At 36.7% G+C, this 17,670-nt stretch overlaps 1 protein-coding gene across 7 annotated transcripts in view; it reads right to left on the bottom strand.

The window, feature by feature from the left end:
• The window catches only part of IDE (insulin degrading enzyme), a 71,012-nt gene that overhangs the window by 32,866 nt on the left and 20,476 nt on the right, over positions 1–17,670 (bottom strand). For all 7 annotated transcript variants that reach the window (XM_062619407.1, XM_062619408.1, XM_062619406.1 and 4 more), the window contains exons 6-11: positions 16,036–16,148; positions 15,461–15,623; positions 14,790–14,882; positions 14,164–14,255; positions 12,539–12,619; positions 8,022–8,125 (exon numbers count right to left, since the gene is read on the bottom strand). In XM_062619407.1, the coding sequence (XP_062475391.1) occupies positions 8,022–8,125; positions 12,539–12,619; positions 14,164–14,255; positions 14,790–14,882; positions 15,461–15,623; positions 16,036–16,148 (646 nt within the window). The remainder of the gene's footprint in view (positions 1–8,021; positions 8,126–12,538; positions 12,620–14,163; positions 14,256–14,789; positions 14,883–15,460; positions 15,624–16,035; positions 16,149–17,670) is intronic.

Below are 17,670 nucleotides of genomic sequence, written 5' to 3' on the forward strand. Positions count from 1 at the left end.
GCTCCACTGCAAAAGTTATGCAATATTCAAACCAGCATGAGAATAGTAATCTTGAAGAGATACATTATTTCATCTCTCATTGCAAATGGCAATAGAAATGGTTAACATTTTTATTGTGACTCCTTATAAAATGGTTTCATACCTGTTTGCCTGTTACATCTATTTCATTTTTTATATAGAAGAAACAATACTAAATAAATATTCAACAAAGAACTGAGCACTTCAATGCTAAAGAATATTTTTTTCTTGCAACACAGCAGACACTAGCTTGGTCAACAAGGTAAAATCTATTACAGACTGTTGTTTGCATTAAAATGAGTCATAGCAGTATTCTGTTATGTTTTGCATTTTAACTCAAGACAGTTGACGAGCAAAAGCTTTATCATGTACAGATGAAGTTGCTAAGAGACTATAAAAAAACCATAAAATTATTAGAATTTCAGTGCAAACTATCAGGCCTTTTCAAGCATTAAATAAAAAATAAAATAGAAAAAATGGAAAAAGAAGAAAAAAAAAAGACGCCTTAAACAAAATTATTATCCTGATGAAATTCCAATAATCACACAGTCTGAGAGCAAGAGAAAGGTGTTTTAGAGTATAATATACAAATGTCTGTTATTTTCTGTTATTGGATATCCCTCCTTCTAGCCTCTCCAATTCACCAATGCTCAAGCAGTATTGACAATCCAAGCACCCAAACAGTTGCTACAGGAGCATATAAAAATTAAATAGCTAAAAATAATTCTATCTGCTCAACATATACAAAATGAAATTGTGGAAAACAGCAATTCTTCAAGCAGTTCTGCTTCAAGAGATCCTCCTGTCCGTTCTAAACTTCAAATCACCACTGGAATGGTAACTTACATTTAGAACTCCTGGAAACATACTCACAGCAACATGAAACAGACTACAAGACATTCATTCTGCCTGAGACTTACAACCTAAACCAAGATACAAGCACCAAGAGCAATGAACACCAGGACAAGAAAAGAAGAGGGGAAAAGAAGCACCACAGGTAGAAATACAATGTTATGCAGTTACTTAAATGTATTGTGATGCATATTTAAAATTCCCAGTTACATAATGTTGCTTCTGCTTTTCATTTCTGTGCTGTGCAGCACTATGAACATCCATATGGTTTAAGACAGAATTGAAATAAACTGGAAAAGTAAGACAGGCAATCAGGCAAATTATGATGATCTGCTTAAAACATATTTAAATTCAACCAATGCAGTTCGACTTCTGAGCCATTCATGAACATAGAATACAGCTGGAACTATATGCAATTTATTTCTATGTGTATATTCTTGTACATGCAAACTGTTTCAGCCCTCAGTTACGGTCAGTTTTCAAAAAAGAAACACAATTTCTGTGATACCTGTTTACTAGAGCCTATTTATTTATTTATTTAATATCTTCCTGAAATCTAAAATGAAGCTACAAGTCACAGATCCACAGAAGGGTGTTATTTGGGAAGATAACCTGTGCTTTAAAATCAATGTACTTCCAGGAAAGATAATCAACTTTTATAGTCTACATTTCTGTAACAAAACTCTAACTTCAAAGGGTGAAGAAGTAATAGGCCTTGAGACCACAGTAGTTGTGATACTAGTAACAGACATGACAAAGCAAATTTGTTGCAAAAAAATTAAATTATACTTAAGAAGGAACAATTGCTGGTTTTAACTAACTTAAACTTTGTCTTCCAAAACATGCTATTGTCAAACAAGTGAAAAATTACACATATCTATTCAAATGAATAAAATGATCGAGACAAAACCAACAAAAGCCTAGCTTTATTTATAACTTCCCCCAAAATGATCAGTAAAACTGATGCGAGGCAATATAGGCTGTATGAAGCCAGGTCCACACAACTGTTATTAGGAAATAGAGTAAGAGGGGGAACTACATGCAGAGAGATGTTGCTGGGGTGTAGCATTCCAATCATCCTTCAGAAGCACAAATTATTTCTTAGAGTTCAATCAAACTAAGTCTCTACAAACACAACAGGGGTGGAAAAATGTGAACAAATTGTGATTTTCAACATCTTTACTCAGATACAATGCAATTAAAAATAAATACATACATTCCAAAATTGTAACATGCTTATCATCAGAGATGAGCATCAGCAGCTGCATTAACTGTTTGCTCATTATCTGTGAAATTCCAGCCTTCAGAAATTTCTGTATCAACCTTTCTGGCACTCATTTTAGTTTTCTTCCTTCTAGGATAGTACTAGTGATACACTTCAGATACCAAGAGAGGAAAAAAGTCCATTTACTATCCAGGGGAAAATATTCCTTGGTTGCTTAATTTGATGAGTCACTAGCTTCTTAAATTTTAATAAGAGCATTTATTCTGCAGATGGGGGGGGGGGGGGACGGGGGACTACTGGAAATTACATTTTTCAGCTAAGAGTGCAACACATGCCAAGTCCATTCCCTCGTCTTCACAGATGGTTGGCAAAACCCAGCACAGTTTGAACGAGTAAAAATGATACATCTTAAAAAGGTTTCTCTCAGGGAAATTAAGCCACTAAATGCAACAAGTAGTGTTTGGGGGTGGGAGGGGGGAGAATAATATCAAAACTTCCTGTTATGGCTCGGTCAAATAGAAGAACATATGGATACTTGCTACCATCTGGGAATAAGGATATTTTTCCATACTTTCAATAAAGACAGTTTGTTAAGAAAATAACAGTTGAAAAGCTAAACTTTTTAAAAAGACATTGAACAAAAGCCTCTCACTGTGAATGCAGCTACCCCCATATAGATATATAAGCAATTACAAATAAAACCATTATACAAAGGAAAGATTCAAAATCATTGAATCATACTGTGGTTTGGCTTGGAAAGGATCTTAAAAATCATCTACTTCCAACTCTCGAAGGGAAACCCACCCCTAGACCAGGCTGCTCAAAGCCCCGTCCAACCTGGCCTTGAACACTTCCATGGATGGGGGATGGGACCACTATAAGAAACAAATTACACAAGACATAAAAAGAAAAACAAAAGAAAAGGGACACCCCCCCACCCCCCCCCTAAACAAAACAGACAAATAACAACAGCAGAGTTGGAATGATGTGGCACATATGAACTCTTTCATTAAAGGGATAATAGAAAAGTGAATATGAACATAAATACCAGTAAATGGTGCGTAACCAGAACATATATAGATACTTAAAAGCACATGTCCACAGTATTTTATTAGTCTGTAGAATTCGCTGAAGACAAAATAAGAAAACAACCTACTGGATTGCTAGATGCACATGGATACAGATGTAATTAAAAAAGTAAACCACAAGGGGATCTTTTTATTAGCATTTATAATCTCATTCTTTCAGGAGAGCCTTGAATCTTTGTATCATACCATGGAATCACAGAATCATAGAATAGTTAGGGTTGGAAAGGACCTTAAGATCATCTAGTTCCAACCCCCCTGCCATGGGCAGGGACCCCTCACAATAAACCATATCACCCAAGGCTCTGTCCAACCTGGCCTTGAACACTGCCAGGGATGGAGCATTCACAGCTTCCTTAGGCAACCCATTCCATTGCCTCACCACCCTCACAGTAAAGAACTTCCTCCTTATATCCAATCTAAACTTCCCCTGTGTAAGTTTTAACCCATTACCCCTTGTCCTGTCACTACAGTCCCTAATGAAGAGTCCCTCCCCAGCATCCTTATAGGCCCCCTTCAGATACTGGAAGGCTGCTATGAGGTCTCCACGCAGCCTTCTCTTCTCCAGGCTGAACAGTCCCAGCTTTCTCAGCCTGTCTTCATACGGGAGGCACTCCAGCCCCCTGATCATCATTGTGGATGATAACACTTTTAGTAATATTTAATATTGCCAGGGGTTTTGTTCCCCCAAGATATTTTACCTTGCCAGCAATTTAAAATAAAAGATACTCTAAAATTATATCTCTTGTTATATTTTACTACACTCTGAAGTATTTTAAGATAAAAAAAAATCCTAGTTCATTTCATTCCACTTTTAATTCAAAGTACTTAAAATGTTTATAGAAGTAATACAGTATTATATACAAGTTAGTATTTTGCTTTAGTCACATGAAAATAGAAAAGCCTAATTAGTTCAGATCTTTAAACACCTGTTGCCCTGAATATAAACATTTAATTCCCACTAAAATTGAAAGAACCTAAGACTTTTATACCTGAGAAAAAACAGCTTGAATTATTATCATAGAAGCTACACAGAAGCACAACTTCTGAGTGTACACTGAAAAAAATGTATCATTTCGAGAAATAGGAAAAAGCAACATGACACAATCTTAAATTTTGATTATTTGGGTTTATTTTGTTACAGTTTTGGAGAAGATAAATAGTCTGAACAAAAAGAGAACTAAGATGTAAATGTATAGTTGTTACGGCGATAGCAAACACTGGCGTGGTTTTAGTCTACACTTTATAAACAATACATTTATCATTACTCTGACCATATACCATTCAAACTCAGAGTATGCCTGCTGCTACATCATTACAGGCTTCCTCCAGGCCTCATTCCATCCATGTTAGAATATCAGTGCTTTGTTGAATTCCACTGTTCAAACTGCATTTAATCAGTCTTTGGTTCCTCTCTAGTGTGCATGTATTTATACTTAAGCTTTAACAGGACATCTGCAGGCATAGCTGTACCTATTTAAGCTTCAGAAAACTAACCTGCTCATACTTACTATCTTTAAGCCCTACTAAAATCTATGCAACAAAAAGAAGCTACAATTTCTTTAACAATACACTGAAGAGCCCATAAAATCAGATATATTCCAGTTTTGAAAGTCTCTTTATATCCCAATATTTAGCTTTCTTAATTCAAATGCTTACAACTACATAATCATTATAATCTATTTTTTATGCCAGGTAAAGTGAAGAGGCAATGTGGTTAGTCCTAAGGGAAGATTAAACACAATGTATTTCTTCCAGTAGCCAGAAAGAAAGCACAGTAACAGGAAGCCAGAAGAAAGCAGGGTGAGACCCAAGACATTTAAAGCCCAAGAATACATGGAAACCCAAGTACACAGAAGTTACTAGATGATCATCCCTCTCTGATGATATGCTTTATTCAGTCACGAAGCCACCATCACTTTTCCATTATGAAAACTTTGAAGCTTTCCTGTATAGAAAAGCATACCTATTCTATCAAATTTAGCTTCCAAAACACCCCCACCACTATGCCACTCCAGTCTAAACATACTACACTTTGCTACTTAAAAAGTCATATACAAATTTGAAAAGCTGAGATGAAAACACTATCTCCATTATCTGAAAGATCAATGCTTCCCAGTTTAAATACTAAAGTTGATCATCTTCAGTTGGCATTTGCTCTAGATGTGTCCCATCTTGAAAAAAAATCCTTTTATTTAAAATTAATCCACAACTACCAAGCTTAAATATATTCCCAGCAAGTCACTTTGATAAATGAGAGAAAACTGATGTAACCCTACAAAATTACTAGAAATAAAGATACATATAATAGTAAACAATTATTTTCTTTGGTTACTAATGTTTCAAGTAACAGCCAAATTCCATGTATTTTTTTTTTCTCTCTCTCTGATAACATTCTTGCTCATCTTACTCTTCCCCCTCACCCCATTTTTTTTAAATCAAGGACAAAGAGGAATGCAAGATTGCAACTGCAAGTGAAAATATGGGCTTATATTAACTAAAGAACATTATGAAACTACTACATATTTGAAAAAAAACACAGTGTGTAACATACTAAATTTTTCTAAAACATGTCACCACTATTCCTGTGCTTCCGACCACATTCTGTAGACCTGAATTTTCTCCCTCTGCCTGCATTCTCTGCACTTTCCTTTGTCACACTAGTAACTTTTGAACAAGGTTAATTATGGCTACTTTATGCTCAAGTACTGTCAGCTGGAAGGGAGGGTGAAAAGGCTGGCAAAGCCAGAAACAGGAGTAACAGAAACCTGATGAGTGGTCTGTGACATCCAGCAGCTTCTGATAACCTTAAAGAGTGTTATGAATGTATTGGCATATATTAATTTCCTCTAGAAATTTTTGAAAAGCAAGCAGATGCTTTGGAAGTTCTCTGGCTAATAACAAAGACCAAATTTAATTATGAAAGGTATTCTACCCTAAGTCAATATTGACAGTTTTCTTGCAAAGTTAACAGCCACATTTTATGTGAAGCTGTAATAAACATCACATCTGATTAAGCACCTGTAGCTTGTTTACTAAATCAGTATTAAAATCAGGATTAAAAAAATGGTTTACATATTTCTTGTGAGCAATTCTAAAACCAGTTACAAGCTCAAATTTATGTGGAATTTGGTTAAGCTTTCTTCAGAGAAGAAGTAATTATATATTCTCTCTTTAGTTATTAAAACCAGTCTTTGTGTTAAAGGTAAGCTCTTGTACCAAATTTCCAGGAAGTTGGGGAGTAGATCAACATGAAAATGCATTCAAAATAGACGTATTTAACACAAAAGGAAAGAGAATCTGGAAATTTTTTTAAAGTAGTGTTTGTTCAAAATATGGTCTGGAAATATTCAAGCTTCAGCTGCAGTATCCCACACACATTACACATGAGATGCACACCCACACACAAGGATATACGCTCTTCTTTAAAGGGCATTAATTACTATGGCAACTACTGTGACTGACATAGGCAGGTTCACTTACTTTATCATTACTTGTATACCCATAGAAACACCAGAACCCCATGACATTTATAAATACAGTTCCACTTTTATCCACTTTATCCAGTATTGGAAATATACCATCTTTTGAAAATGAAGTTACACGCATCTTAAATTAAATGAATATACAAACAGATCTTGCCATGCAAACACAGTGAAGATTCGTGCCCAAACTTTTAAGTAATTCACAGTAATTTCAGAAGGCTGAAATATAAACTCCAGAAATACACGAATGTATGCCTCACTGTCTTTCTACAGCTGACACTGACTGAATACTTCAGTTTGGAACACAGTCAGAAACAGACACACACCACCAAATCATTATTTTTCTGTACCATATACCTGGCTTACAGCACGCTGTCTTCAGATACAGCAAGACTGATACAGAATCACAAGCAAGAGCTTGTTTCTGTGTTTTCATCCATTTTAATAATCTCTCTATGCCACTAATTTAATATTATAATATACAAAAAAGATACATCAAAAGAACCAAGTGGCAGGAAAAAAAAAAAAAAAAAATCAGGCCAGAAAGTACTAGTATAACTGTTACCCATGCAACATTCTAGTAATTGACTGTGCCACATGATATATGCAAATACATACATACACCAATTTACATACTGTTCTACTCAACCTCTGCCCGGTTCAGTGCACAGAACAATTAAGAAACACTTATTCAATATTTTACATATTTAGTTGAGTACATGACCTGACTTCTCTCTTCCAATATTCACCTCTTTTTCTAAATAAACAATTACTAAAATGTCTCTCACACAATACTCTGTGTTACAGGAACTAATTTCATATTTTAAAATATCCCAAGAGACATTATTTTCATAGCTAGGAAGGTAAACTTCCATTTCTTTGCCCTTTGTATGCTTTACTGCATTTAAGCCTGCAGAAGTTTTGCTGCTTAGCTCCTTCAGGTTTGGTCCCATCAGTTCTGCTGCTGTCCTACCACAGGCTCTTTGACTCAAACCTCTTCTCTTTGTTTCTTCTGTTTGCCCCATTTCCATGATTCAGGACTCTCAATTGTATATCCTTGCTAAGCCTGACATAATCTTCCCTTCTTACCTCCAATCTGCCTACTAGTCTGAGGAAGACATGGTGCATAGAAAGGACTGAAAGGACATTTCTGTCTGAACAGGAAGAGCTGCATGCACTCTTATTAGAGTGCTTATTTTCAATGGGGAGCAGAGACATTAACACATAGAACAAGCTCTTTTTCAGCAACATTTACTTTGGAGTTGTAAGAAACACCTAAGGACTTGTGTTTCCATTAGTTCATCTGCTTTCTTATAATGTTTGGTTTAAAATACCAGTTATTGCAGTTTAACTTACCGAACATTTTCTGGTCTCAATTTATCCAGTACCATCTCTATTAAATCAGGTCTAAATTCTTCGAGCAAATATTCAGCAGCCAATACTTCTTCTATAGGGTAATACTAAAAAAAAAAAATAAATATAAACACGCCCAGAAGCATGTAGATGAATTAAACAAAAACTAAGCATGCAAGAAATACTGTTTTGTAAAGGAAATACAAGCGTATGTTTCTGGTCACGAGATCTGTATTAGCATTGTCATTTAAAGTTAGAAGTGTACAGATGTCTTAAAATCTTTCTCTTAAAACTAAACAAGAAAGAAATACTGTTTTGTAAAGGAAATAAAAGCGTATGTTTCTGGTCACGAGATCTGTATTAGCATTGTCATTTAAAGTTAGAAGTGTACAGATGTCTTAAAATCTTTCTCTTAAAACTAAACACGATGAAGAAGTAGTGAAACTACGCAATCATTTCTCCTCCATTAGGTAATTTTATATACAACATATTACCATTCTCTTGAAAAATTTTATGTCCCAATATAAGAAGTCACCCACCTTTAAACACTTTTGAAATAACTGAAGTAAAAAGAACATAGCGAATGCTGACCCCTGGAGGATATTTTCAAAGATACCAAAACACAAAGTACTCATTAAAGTGCATTTCGGAAAAATGAAACATAACCAAAACAGAACAAACAAAACAATAAACCAAACTGCAAACAAAACAAACAAAACCCATCACCATTATAAAAAACCAAAACCCACAACAAAAACAAAACCAACAAACCACTAAGGGTTTTTTTTAGCATTCTCTAAGAATTCAAAATTTTGTTTACAGTAATTGAAAGTATATTTCAGTTATCTGACAGCATAACACAAATTTAGATATACATAATTCCAGTGGGTTTTTTTAGGATCAAACTGTGAATCTCTTACAAAAAGTCACAATTGAAGAAGAAAAAAAACAGTTCCTAGTTCCTCCAAAAATTCTTAGTACAATTGATAGGAAAACTTTATTAGACCAGTCAGTTTCACCTCTGTGCCTGGAAAAATCTTGGAGCAGATTCTCCTGGAAGGCATGCTAAGGCACATGAAAAAAAACAAGGTGCTTGGTGACAGCCAGCATGGCTTCACTAAGGGGAAACCCTGCCTGACCAATTTGGTAGTCTTCTGTGATGGCGCTACGGAACTGATGGACAGGGGTAGAGCAGCTGATGTCATCTACCTGGACTTGTGCAAAGCGTTCGACACTGTCCCACCCAACATCCTTGTCTCTAAATTGGAGAGACATCAATTTGATAGATGGACCATTCAGTGGATGAAGAACTGTCTGGATGGCCACACGCAAAGAGTTGTGGTCAATGGCTCAATGCCCAGCTGGAGACCAGTAATGAGTGGTGTCCCTCAGGGATCAGTGTTGGGACTGGTCTTGTTCAACATCTTCGCTGACATGGACAGTGGGATTGAGTGCGCCCTCAGCAAGTTTGCCGATGACCCCAATCTGTGTGGTTCGGTTGATATGCTGGAGGGAAGGGATGCCATCCAGAGGGACCTTGACATGCTTGTGAGGTGGGCTGATGGCAACCTCATGAAGTTTAACCATAACAAGTGCAAGGTCCTACACCTGCGTCGGAGCAATCCCAGGCACAGCTACAGGTTGGGCAGAGAACAGATTCAGAGCTGCCCTGTGGAGAAGGACTTGGGGGTGCTGGTCGATGGGAAAATGAACATGAGCCGGCTTCAGTGTGTGCTTGCAGCCCAGAAAGCCAACCGTATCCTGGGCTGCATCAAAAGGAGCGTGACCAGCAGGTCGAAGGAGGTGATCCTGCCCCTCTATTCTGCTCTCCTGAGACCTCACCTGGAGTATTGTGTACAGTTCTGGTGTCCTCAACATAAAAAGGACATGGAACTGTTGGAACAAGTCCAGAGGAGGGCCATGAGGATGATCAAGAGAATGGAGCACCTCCCGTATGAAGATAGGCTGAGAAAGTTGGGGCTGTTCAGCCTGGAGAAGAGAAGGCTGCGTGGAGACCTCATAGCAGCCTTCCAGTATCTGAAGGGGGCCTATAGGGATGCTGGGGTGGGACTCTTCATTAGGGACTGTAGTGATAGGACAAGGGGTAATGGGTTAAAACTTAAACAGGAGAAGTTTAGATTGGATATAACGAGGAAATTCTTTCCTGTTAGGGTGGTGAGGCACTGGAATAGGTTGCCAAGGGAGGCTGTGAAGGCTCCATCCCTGGCGGTGTTCAAGACCAGGTTGGACAAAGCCTTGGGTGATATGGTTTATTGTGAGGTGTCCCTGCCCATGGCAGGGGGGTTGGAACTAGATGATCTTAAGGTCCTTTCCAACCCTAACCATTCTATGATTCTATAAATGTTTAGCATAGAAAAACCACTAGATGACCTAAGCACTGAGTACCTGCAGTTTGCCATACAGTTGTACTTTTGACCAGAATTATTATAAAATGGCTTTCTGAATTACATACATTATACAAACAACTACAGTGGAATGACTTCCAGAACACAGTATAACACACAGAAAATTTTGGAAAAGAGAAAGGGCTGGGGGAAGGTGTGGAGACCAAGGGCAATGTACCAAACCTGTGTTACAAAAAGTTCAAATGCGAATGCTAAAGATCCAGAATTTGAAAGGTCTATCCTAAAAGATTAATTGTACACTGATGAATTCTCATTTAACTACATTCTGCATAAACAGCTAAGCAGACTAAGCAATTTGAAGGGGAGATGTTAAATAATCTCTTCTAACACTCTTCTAATCTGAAATTATCAGGACAATAGAGATTTAGAGACCTGAAATCTACACTTTATTTCTTTTACAGACACATGCCACTGTCTGCTCACCAAGTGGAATTGAACATAAATTTTCTTTGATTACTTTATTTCTGCATTGCATGAGCAAGAGGATTGGACAAGATAACCTCCAGAGGCCCAGTCTCAACTATTCTATGATTACTTTTCAGCAAGGTCAGAGCATAATGTAAGTAAACCAAAACAGACTAAAACCATCTACATATGACAATCAGATTGAAATAAATTTTTTAAAATTACACAACTAAGGAGACAAAACACAACAAAAGAAAGAGCACTGCAGACCAGGGAACAATTACCTGGAAAGCATCAAGCCTACACATGACAAATATGAAATATAATTTGACAGCAAGACCTTTGTGGCGACTCCTTAGACCAGCACAAAAGTGCTTTAAAGATGAACTTCTGCTTTGTCAAGTAAAAAGGTTTTGTAAAGCTTTTTGGTAAATACGTAACAACCAATGACATTCCGTTTACTCATGCTAACTTACACAGATGTTCTTGTCCAAGTTATGAAAAAACAGTGAGTATTCATAAGCGCGGGAAATCACCAAACAATAATTCTAGCTCAATTAATTCTAAGTATAGACTTAGTATGATTTTGAGGCAATAAAGAGAACTAGAAAAGTTCTTTTTCCATTAGTGTTTAAGCAACTAACAGCAGAATCGGAATTACCATTCATACTGCAAAGCACAGCAAACAAAAGGCAGTGAAAAAAAACCTCCTGAATCAATACCCTGCTCTTTAGAACACTGCTGGCAACTTCCTGGCCTCATTTTTGGAGACAACAATTGTAATCGCGAATGATCCAACAAATACAGACCACTGAAAGACTGTTTCAGAAGTCCATTTGTTAAAGAGATTTTATGTATTTCACAACAAAAGCAAGAGACAAATCAGAGCTCCTTTAAATACCCATTTAAATTATTACAGTTGTCTAATGTTTTTTAGTAAACAGCAAGACAATATCAAGGTTTAAGATCGTTATTTTAGACTTCACAAATCAAAGGCGTAGGAGCATTAACAAGAATTCTGGCCAGGAAAGCAAAAATGCCTCTGAGAAGATGTAGACATTAGCTGTGCAATGAAGAATGGCTGCAATGCACAGAAGTTGTAAGAATTTAACTAGACAAAAAGCCCTGCCTAAATCTTCCTTTAGTGCAAAATGAGGGAACTGAATTTTGCAAGAAGTATAAAAATTACGTATAAGCTACATGATTCTTTCCGTACCAGTACATGATCACATTAGTAAGAGTCAAACATTTCTAATTTCCTCTTAAAATGAATGTTTATGCTTACTGCAGTATTTCAACATTGTTCACTATAGAAACATTTAGAAACATAGTGCTTGTACTGATGATAAAATCTTAGTTTTCTAATATTTTCCTAGAGAATATGTAGCTATCAGGTAGACACAGAATGACATGGCACATATGTCTTAAGAAACACTGAAACAGATCAAATGGCAACTCCAGTCACTGTAAAATCAGTTCTACCAAGCACAGAAGTATAAAATAGTAGAGACTGAAAGGAAATCTCACTTATTGACTGCCAAAACTAAGATTTGTGCAGCATAATATTGACTTCCTAAGCTCCAGGAGTATATGGGACCTTTACAAACACCTGTATTCACTAAAAGTATAATCAAACATAGCACTAGATGATTACTGTATTGTAAACAAACACCAAAAACAATCACTTACATGCAACATTCCTCCAAGCTTTGATGTATAACCTCGTGGTCGTTCCTTATCTTTAAACCTGAATGCCACAGCATTTAGGTCCTAGGAAACAATGTAGGAAATGGTTGAAAAGTGTATATTAAGGATGATTTTAAGAATAATTATTGGTACTTAATTGCTTTTTATAAAGTAAAAAAAATTAATGAGTTTTGTTGTAGCCATTTTATAGTAATCAGACAGGTATCTAACACAAAAGTTCTCACTAATATTCAAGTTGCACACTACTCAGAAACAATGTGAAGTGTTATACAAGTCCTGTACGTCCTGTCTCAAAGCTCAGATATTTAAATTTCCCAATAATTTGAAAACACACCAACTTTGATACAACCAATGCATAGTGTTCCAGTGCAATTACTGTTGTTATGTTAATGAAGCCTTTCCCTCTTCCTTTTTTGTTCCTTTTGTCAGCCAACAAAAAGGTACATTTAGAGACAGAATTGTATTTCTTTATGCTGTCTTAGCCACAGAACACATCATTCTTAGAATTCAATGGCAAGAGTGAATTAACGAGATCTAGGACTACAAAGCAAATGAAAAGGACAGTCCATCCTTCTCTGAAACCATGCTGTGAAACTCATTCAACAATTCAGCTGAAAATAAATTCAAAAGATTATTTTCTGACTGTTTTGCTAGCTCTTGCTGACTCACCTCACAGCCTCAGGAATATCTGGACTGTTACAAGAGGAGCAAGGGAAAAACACCGCGATGAGACAGGAGGATGGAACTGCCTCTTTAAAATCCTGTATTTGCTTACAATGGCAGTGAAAAAAATTCCTTTGGGACTTTTAGCAGAGGGTAATGAGACTTCTTTTACAGGTATACAGTGTCAAAATGCAAGAAAAGTTAAGGCATCTGCAGAATTTCCTATGCTTGGAACATACTCAACAGTTTTCACCAAATAAAGCTAAAATGAATCAAGAACTCTTTAACCAAGTATTTGTAGTGAACTAACAAGTCTATACGCAAAAATGACACTTTCACACTGTCATTGAGGAGTGTAGTAACAGGATACTTTATATGTTTTGCTCTGTGCACACAGAACCACACAGACTCAAAAGAAACACAAACAGTTCTGCAAAGACTGAAGTGTACAGCCAAGTACTCCATGAAAAGTTTTAATTCACCTCTCAAAAAGGTGAGAGAATAAAGAGCAGATTGATGTCCTACTGCCTTTACAGTCTCAACTATATGATTTGACATGTGAAAGAAGACAGGGGTAGAACAACAGCCATTTCAATTTCCAGTTCAGTGTTACCCTCCACAGCAAATGTTTCTCCCTCTCCACTTTCAGTGAAAACTAAGGAAGGTTATGTAGAGTCCCTGTGGACAGATTAAGATTTTTCTTTCTCTACCTCCACTATGCTATTTTAAAACATCAGCTCACAGCTCTGTAAGAGCATTCCACAACAACATTAAGACAGTATGTTCTGAATGTACTTGTCATTTGTGTCATGTTGCACCTCTAAAATTAATAAACTTTACCATGCAATTATTAAAGATTATTTCCACAGCCAAGGAATCTGTTAATACTTATAATCCAAAACTCTAAAAATACAAACACGTATTTCAAGTACCAATCACTCTACCTTGCACTCTTGGAAAACCCATTCCTGAGGTCCTTCTGTACGTAGCTTTTGAATGTATTGAAACATGTGCAAAATTATATCTTCAACATGCACTGGAAAGAAAAAGACTTGCTTAGTAATTCACTCAGCTCTGCACTAAGAAAGAATTCTGATGAACACAAACATGCAATCTTATATTTTTAATTACACCCCAACACATCAAGACACTCAAGTACATATGCAATCCCACTAGGCAAAGTTAAACACTTTTTCCTCAGACATGCACTTGTTCCCAGCTAATTCTGAAAACTGTAGTAAACATGTCTTACATTAAGATATTGATGTATAATACAATTTAACCCAGGTCTAATTAGCATGAATAAGTAGCACACACAGGTATTAACAGCTTTTACAACCCATTTACTTTAAAATACTTAATGAAATATTTTAATAGAACCTCAACTAAGTTGGTCTCTTATGTTAGATGAAGCGTGCTAGCATACTCAAGAGATCTAAACACAGAGTAACAACAAGTTAATTAAAATAAACTGGCTTTCAAGCTATAAACACATTTAGTCTCTCTGGATACAAACACAAACCCATCGGATCAGGAATAACAAGGAATGCCGACATAGTGCTTCACTTACAAAGTCCTTCTTCTGTTAAGTCCACATTAATGATGAAAAACATGAAACCTCTAGCACCTTCCTTCTGTCCTCCAACAAGAGTATTTACCCATCCTATGAAATAAAGTAGAAAACATATTACATAAAGAAATCTGTAACAATATAGGCTACATTTTCTTCCTTTTTCTTTTTTACATTTTGACTATTTTACACGTTCTCCTCTTCCTTAACTCCTATAGCAATGATGCAAGTTAAACATCAGACCTGTCTGATTTTCTGCTCAGAGTGACATGAGAAACTCAAGATAATTTGATTACTGGCTAATTTATTTCTATTTGCAAACAGCAATATGAAGAAAACTAGGAAAGACACACTCTTCCAGACATTAAGGGACCTGACTATTCTCTAAGTCAGTGACAGAATAGGGCCAAGATCATTATGCCAAAGTTCATATAACCCTCTAGACAAGGGCAGATAAAGAGGAGTGCAAGAAATAATAGCTACAGTAGTCAGAGTGCCTGTTAGTTATTCTTACCCACCACAGAACAAAAATACAGCGCAAAACTACTTACAACCCAAACTACTCAAACAGTTGGAAGCTCTAACATAGGGAGGTCAATTTTAAGTGAACTGTAGCTTCAGAAAAATGTGTAATAAACTAATTTTTAATTTTTTACTTTCAAAGGTCTTACCTTTGGCTTTAAGCTCTGATAAAAGACTCCCCGGGCCTTCATGCCCAATCAGATGACCAAGGTAATGGCCAGGGTTTGATTTATAGTACTTCTGAAGGTCTGGTATAGGAAATGTGACATAAAGATTTCTAATGTCCTTGATGGGTACCACTTTGTAAAGTTGCTGAGGGGGAAATAAACAAGGAGATCCATAAACAAAAGGGAACTCTCATTATTTTATTAATCTCAGGAGCACCTATGTTCCCTTCACACATGCACAGATATATTATTACAAACATATCAACAAAATCTGGAAAGTAAAACTTAGGGCAATACGTCAGTCATTCATGATGCAAACACAAAAAAAGAATTATCTCAGTTACTTACAGCTGCAACCAAATATACAACCTTTACTATAAACTACATAACACTGTACTCAGCATGGAAAGAAAGGTAGGTGGAAAATTAATAAATAAATATGGAACTTAACAGGGACATTGATACTAAAGTAATGAAGTGCACAGTGCACTACTGAAACATGAAAAGCCATCATTTAAGATATACACTCCTGACAGAAGATATATCTCTGTACATACCCGGAGGTGTTCTTCTTGGAAAGGATGTTCAGGAAACTCTGGTATAGGAACATTTTTATTCTCTACTTCGGAAAATAACTTTACTACTAAGCAAGTCAGCTCATCCAAGGATTCTAGAATACAGAAACATTAGAAAAAGCATAATCATTATCTGAAGAGTCTGGCAAATTTGGATTTTGTATATCCTTTGGGGGAGACATGAATTCTATAGAAAACTAGTTTTAATGATATGATGATTATTAATTTCAAAAAGGAAACCTATATTAATTGAACTCTGAACTATAACATGCTTCAAGGACCGTGGTTATTAAAGGAAGGCTTCAACCCTGATTAAAATAAATCCAGTAACCAGAAAAAACATATCTAAATTTTACTGACGAAGCTAAGCTGAGACCAAAGAAAAGACACATCAGATATTGTACATTTACAAAATATAAATATTCCACAAAAAGGTTAACAGACATAGTATCACAGCTGCAAATTTTCCAGAGTGAAAGCACCTTTGCCAAAACTTGGATTTTCTTCAGCCTCAGTTCACTTCCAGTACTTCACGTACCCTGTGAGCCAGGGTCATCTGTCCTCAGTGCTGCAAAATTTCACACACATCTGTGACCTGTTTAAGCACTTCAACTTTAAAATCCACTCTACTTCCAGTCCTACTCTCCAAAAAGAACGGGTAGTCCACTTGCAGACAGACAGAATTTGATGTTCTGCATGAATTCACCTAAATTGACCTGTACCATTTATGTTGAAACACTGCCTTCAAAATAGCTATCTGCTTAAATAAATGCATTTTGGAGCCCTTCTCAAAGTGAGAATAAAATAAGAAAGACACATCCATCAAATTTTTTACCACACGCCTTTCAAGGGTGGGCGTTTCTTGGATTGCTCAAAGTACCTTAATCCTTGAAAAATTTAAAAAAACAGTCACCTAGTTTGATTTAGAATCCCAGTTGGATTTAGAAGGCAGAATCTTTCCTACCCAACACATGTATGCTCCTGCACTTAGAGAACAGCTCAGAGAAAAAAAAAAAACCTAAGAAGTAAAACACAACCCCCAAAAAACAATGCAAACTGAGGTGAGTCACTGTGCAATAAAGCTCTCTGAATGGCATGTACATCTACTAAGAGACCATTATTCTTATCCACACCAGCAAAATACAGTGAGTTCGACACTGTCCCCCATGACATCCTTGTCTCTAAATTGGAGAGACATCAATTTGATAGGTGGACCACTCGGTGGATAAAGAACTGGCTGGATGGCCACACACAAAGAGTTGTAGTCAATGGCTCAATGTCCAGCTGGAGACCAGTAACAAGCGGTGTCCATCAGGGACTGGTGTTGGGACTGGTCTTGTTCAACATCTTCATTGCTGACATGGACAGTGGGATTGAGTGCGCCCTCAGCAAGTCTGCCTATGACACCAAGCTGTGTGGTTCGGTTGATATGCTGGAGGGAAGGAATGCCATCCAGAGGAACCTTGATACACTTGTGAGGTGGGCTGACGCCAACCTTATGAAGTTTAACCATAACAAGTGCAAGGTCCTACACCTGCGTCGGAGCAATCCCAGGCACAGCTACAGGTGGGGCAGAGAAGAGATTCAGAGCAGCCCTGCAGGTTAGGACGTTGGGAT

This window comes from Pezoporus occidentalis, unplaced genomic scaffold (assembly GCF_034315485.1).
Source record: "Pezoporus occidentalis ecotype Australia unplaced genomic scaffold, CSIRO_AGI_Poc_V1 ctg210, whole genome shotgun sequence".
In the NCBI taxonomy this organism is placed as follows: Eukaryota; Metazoa; Chordata; class Aves; order Psittaciformes; family Psittacidae; genus Pezoporus; species Pezoporus occidentalis.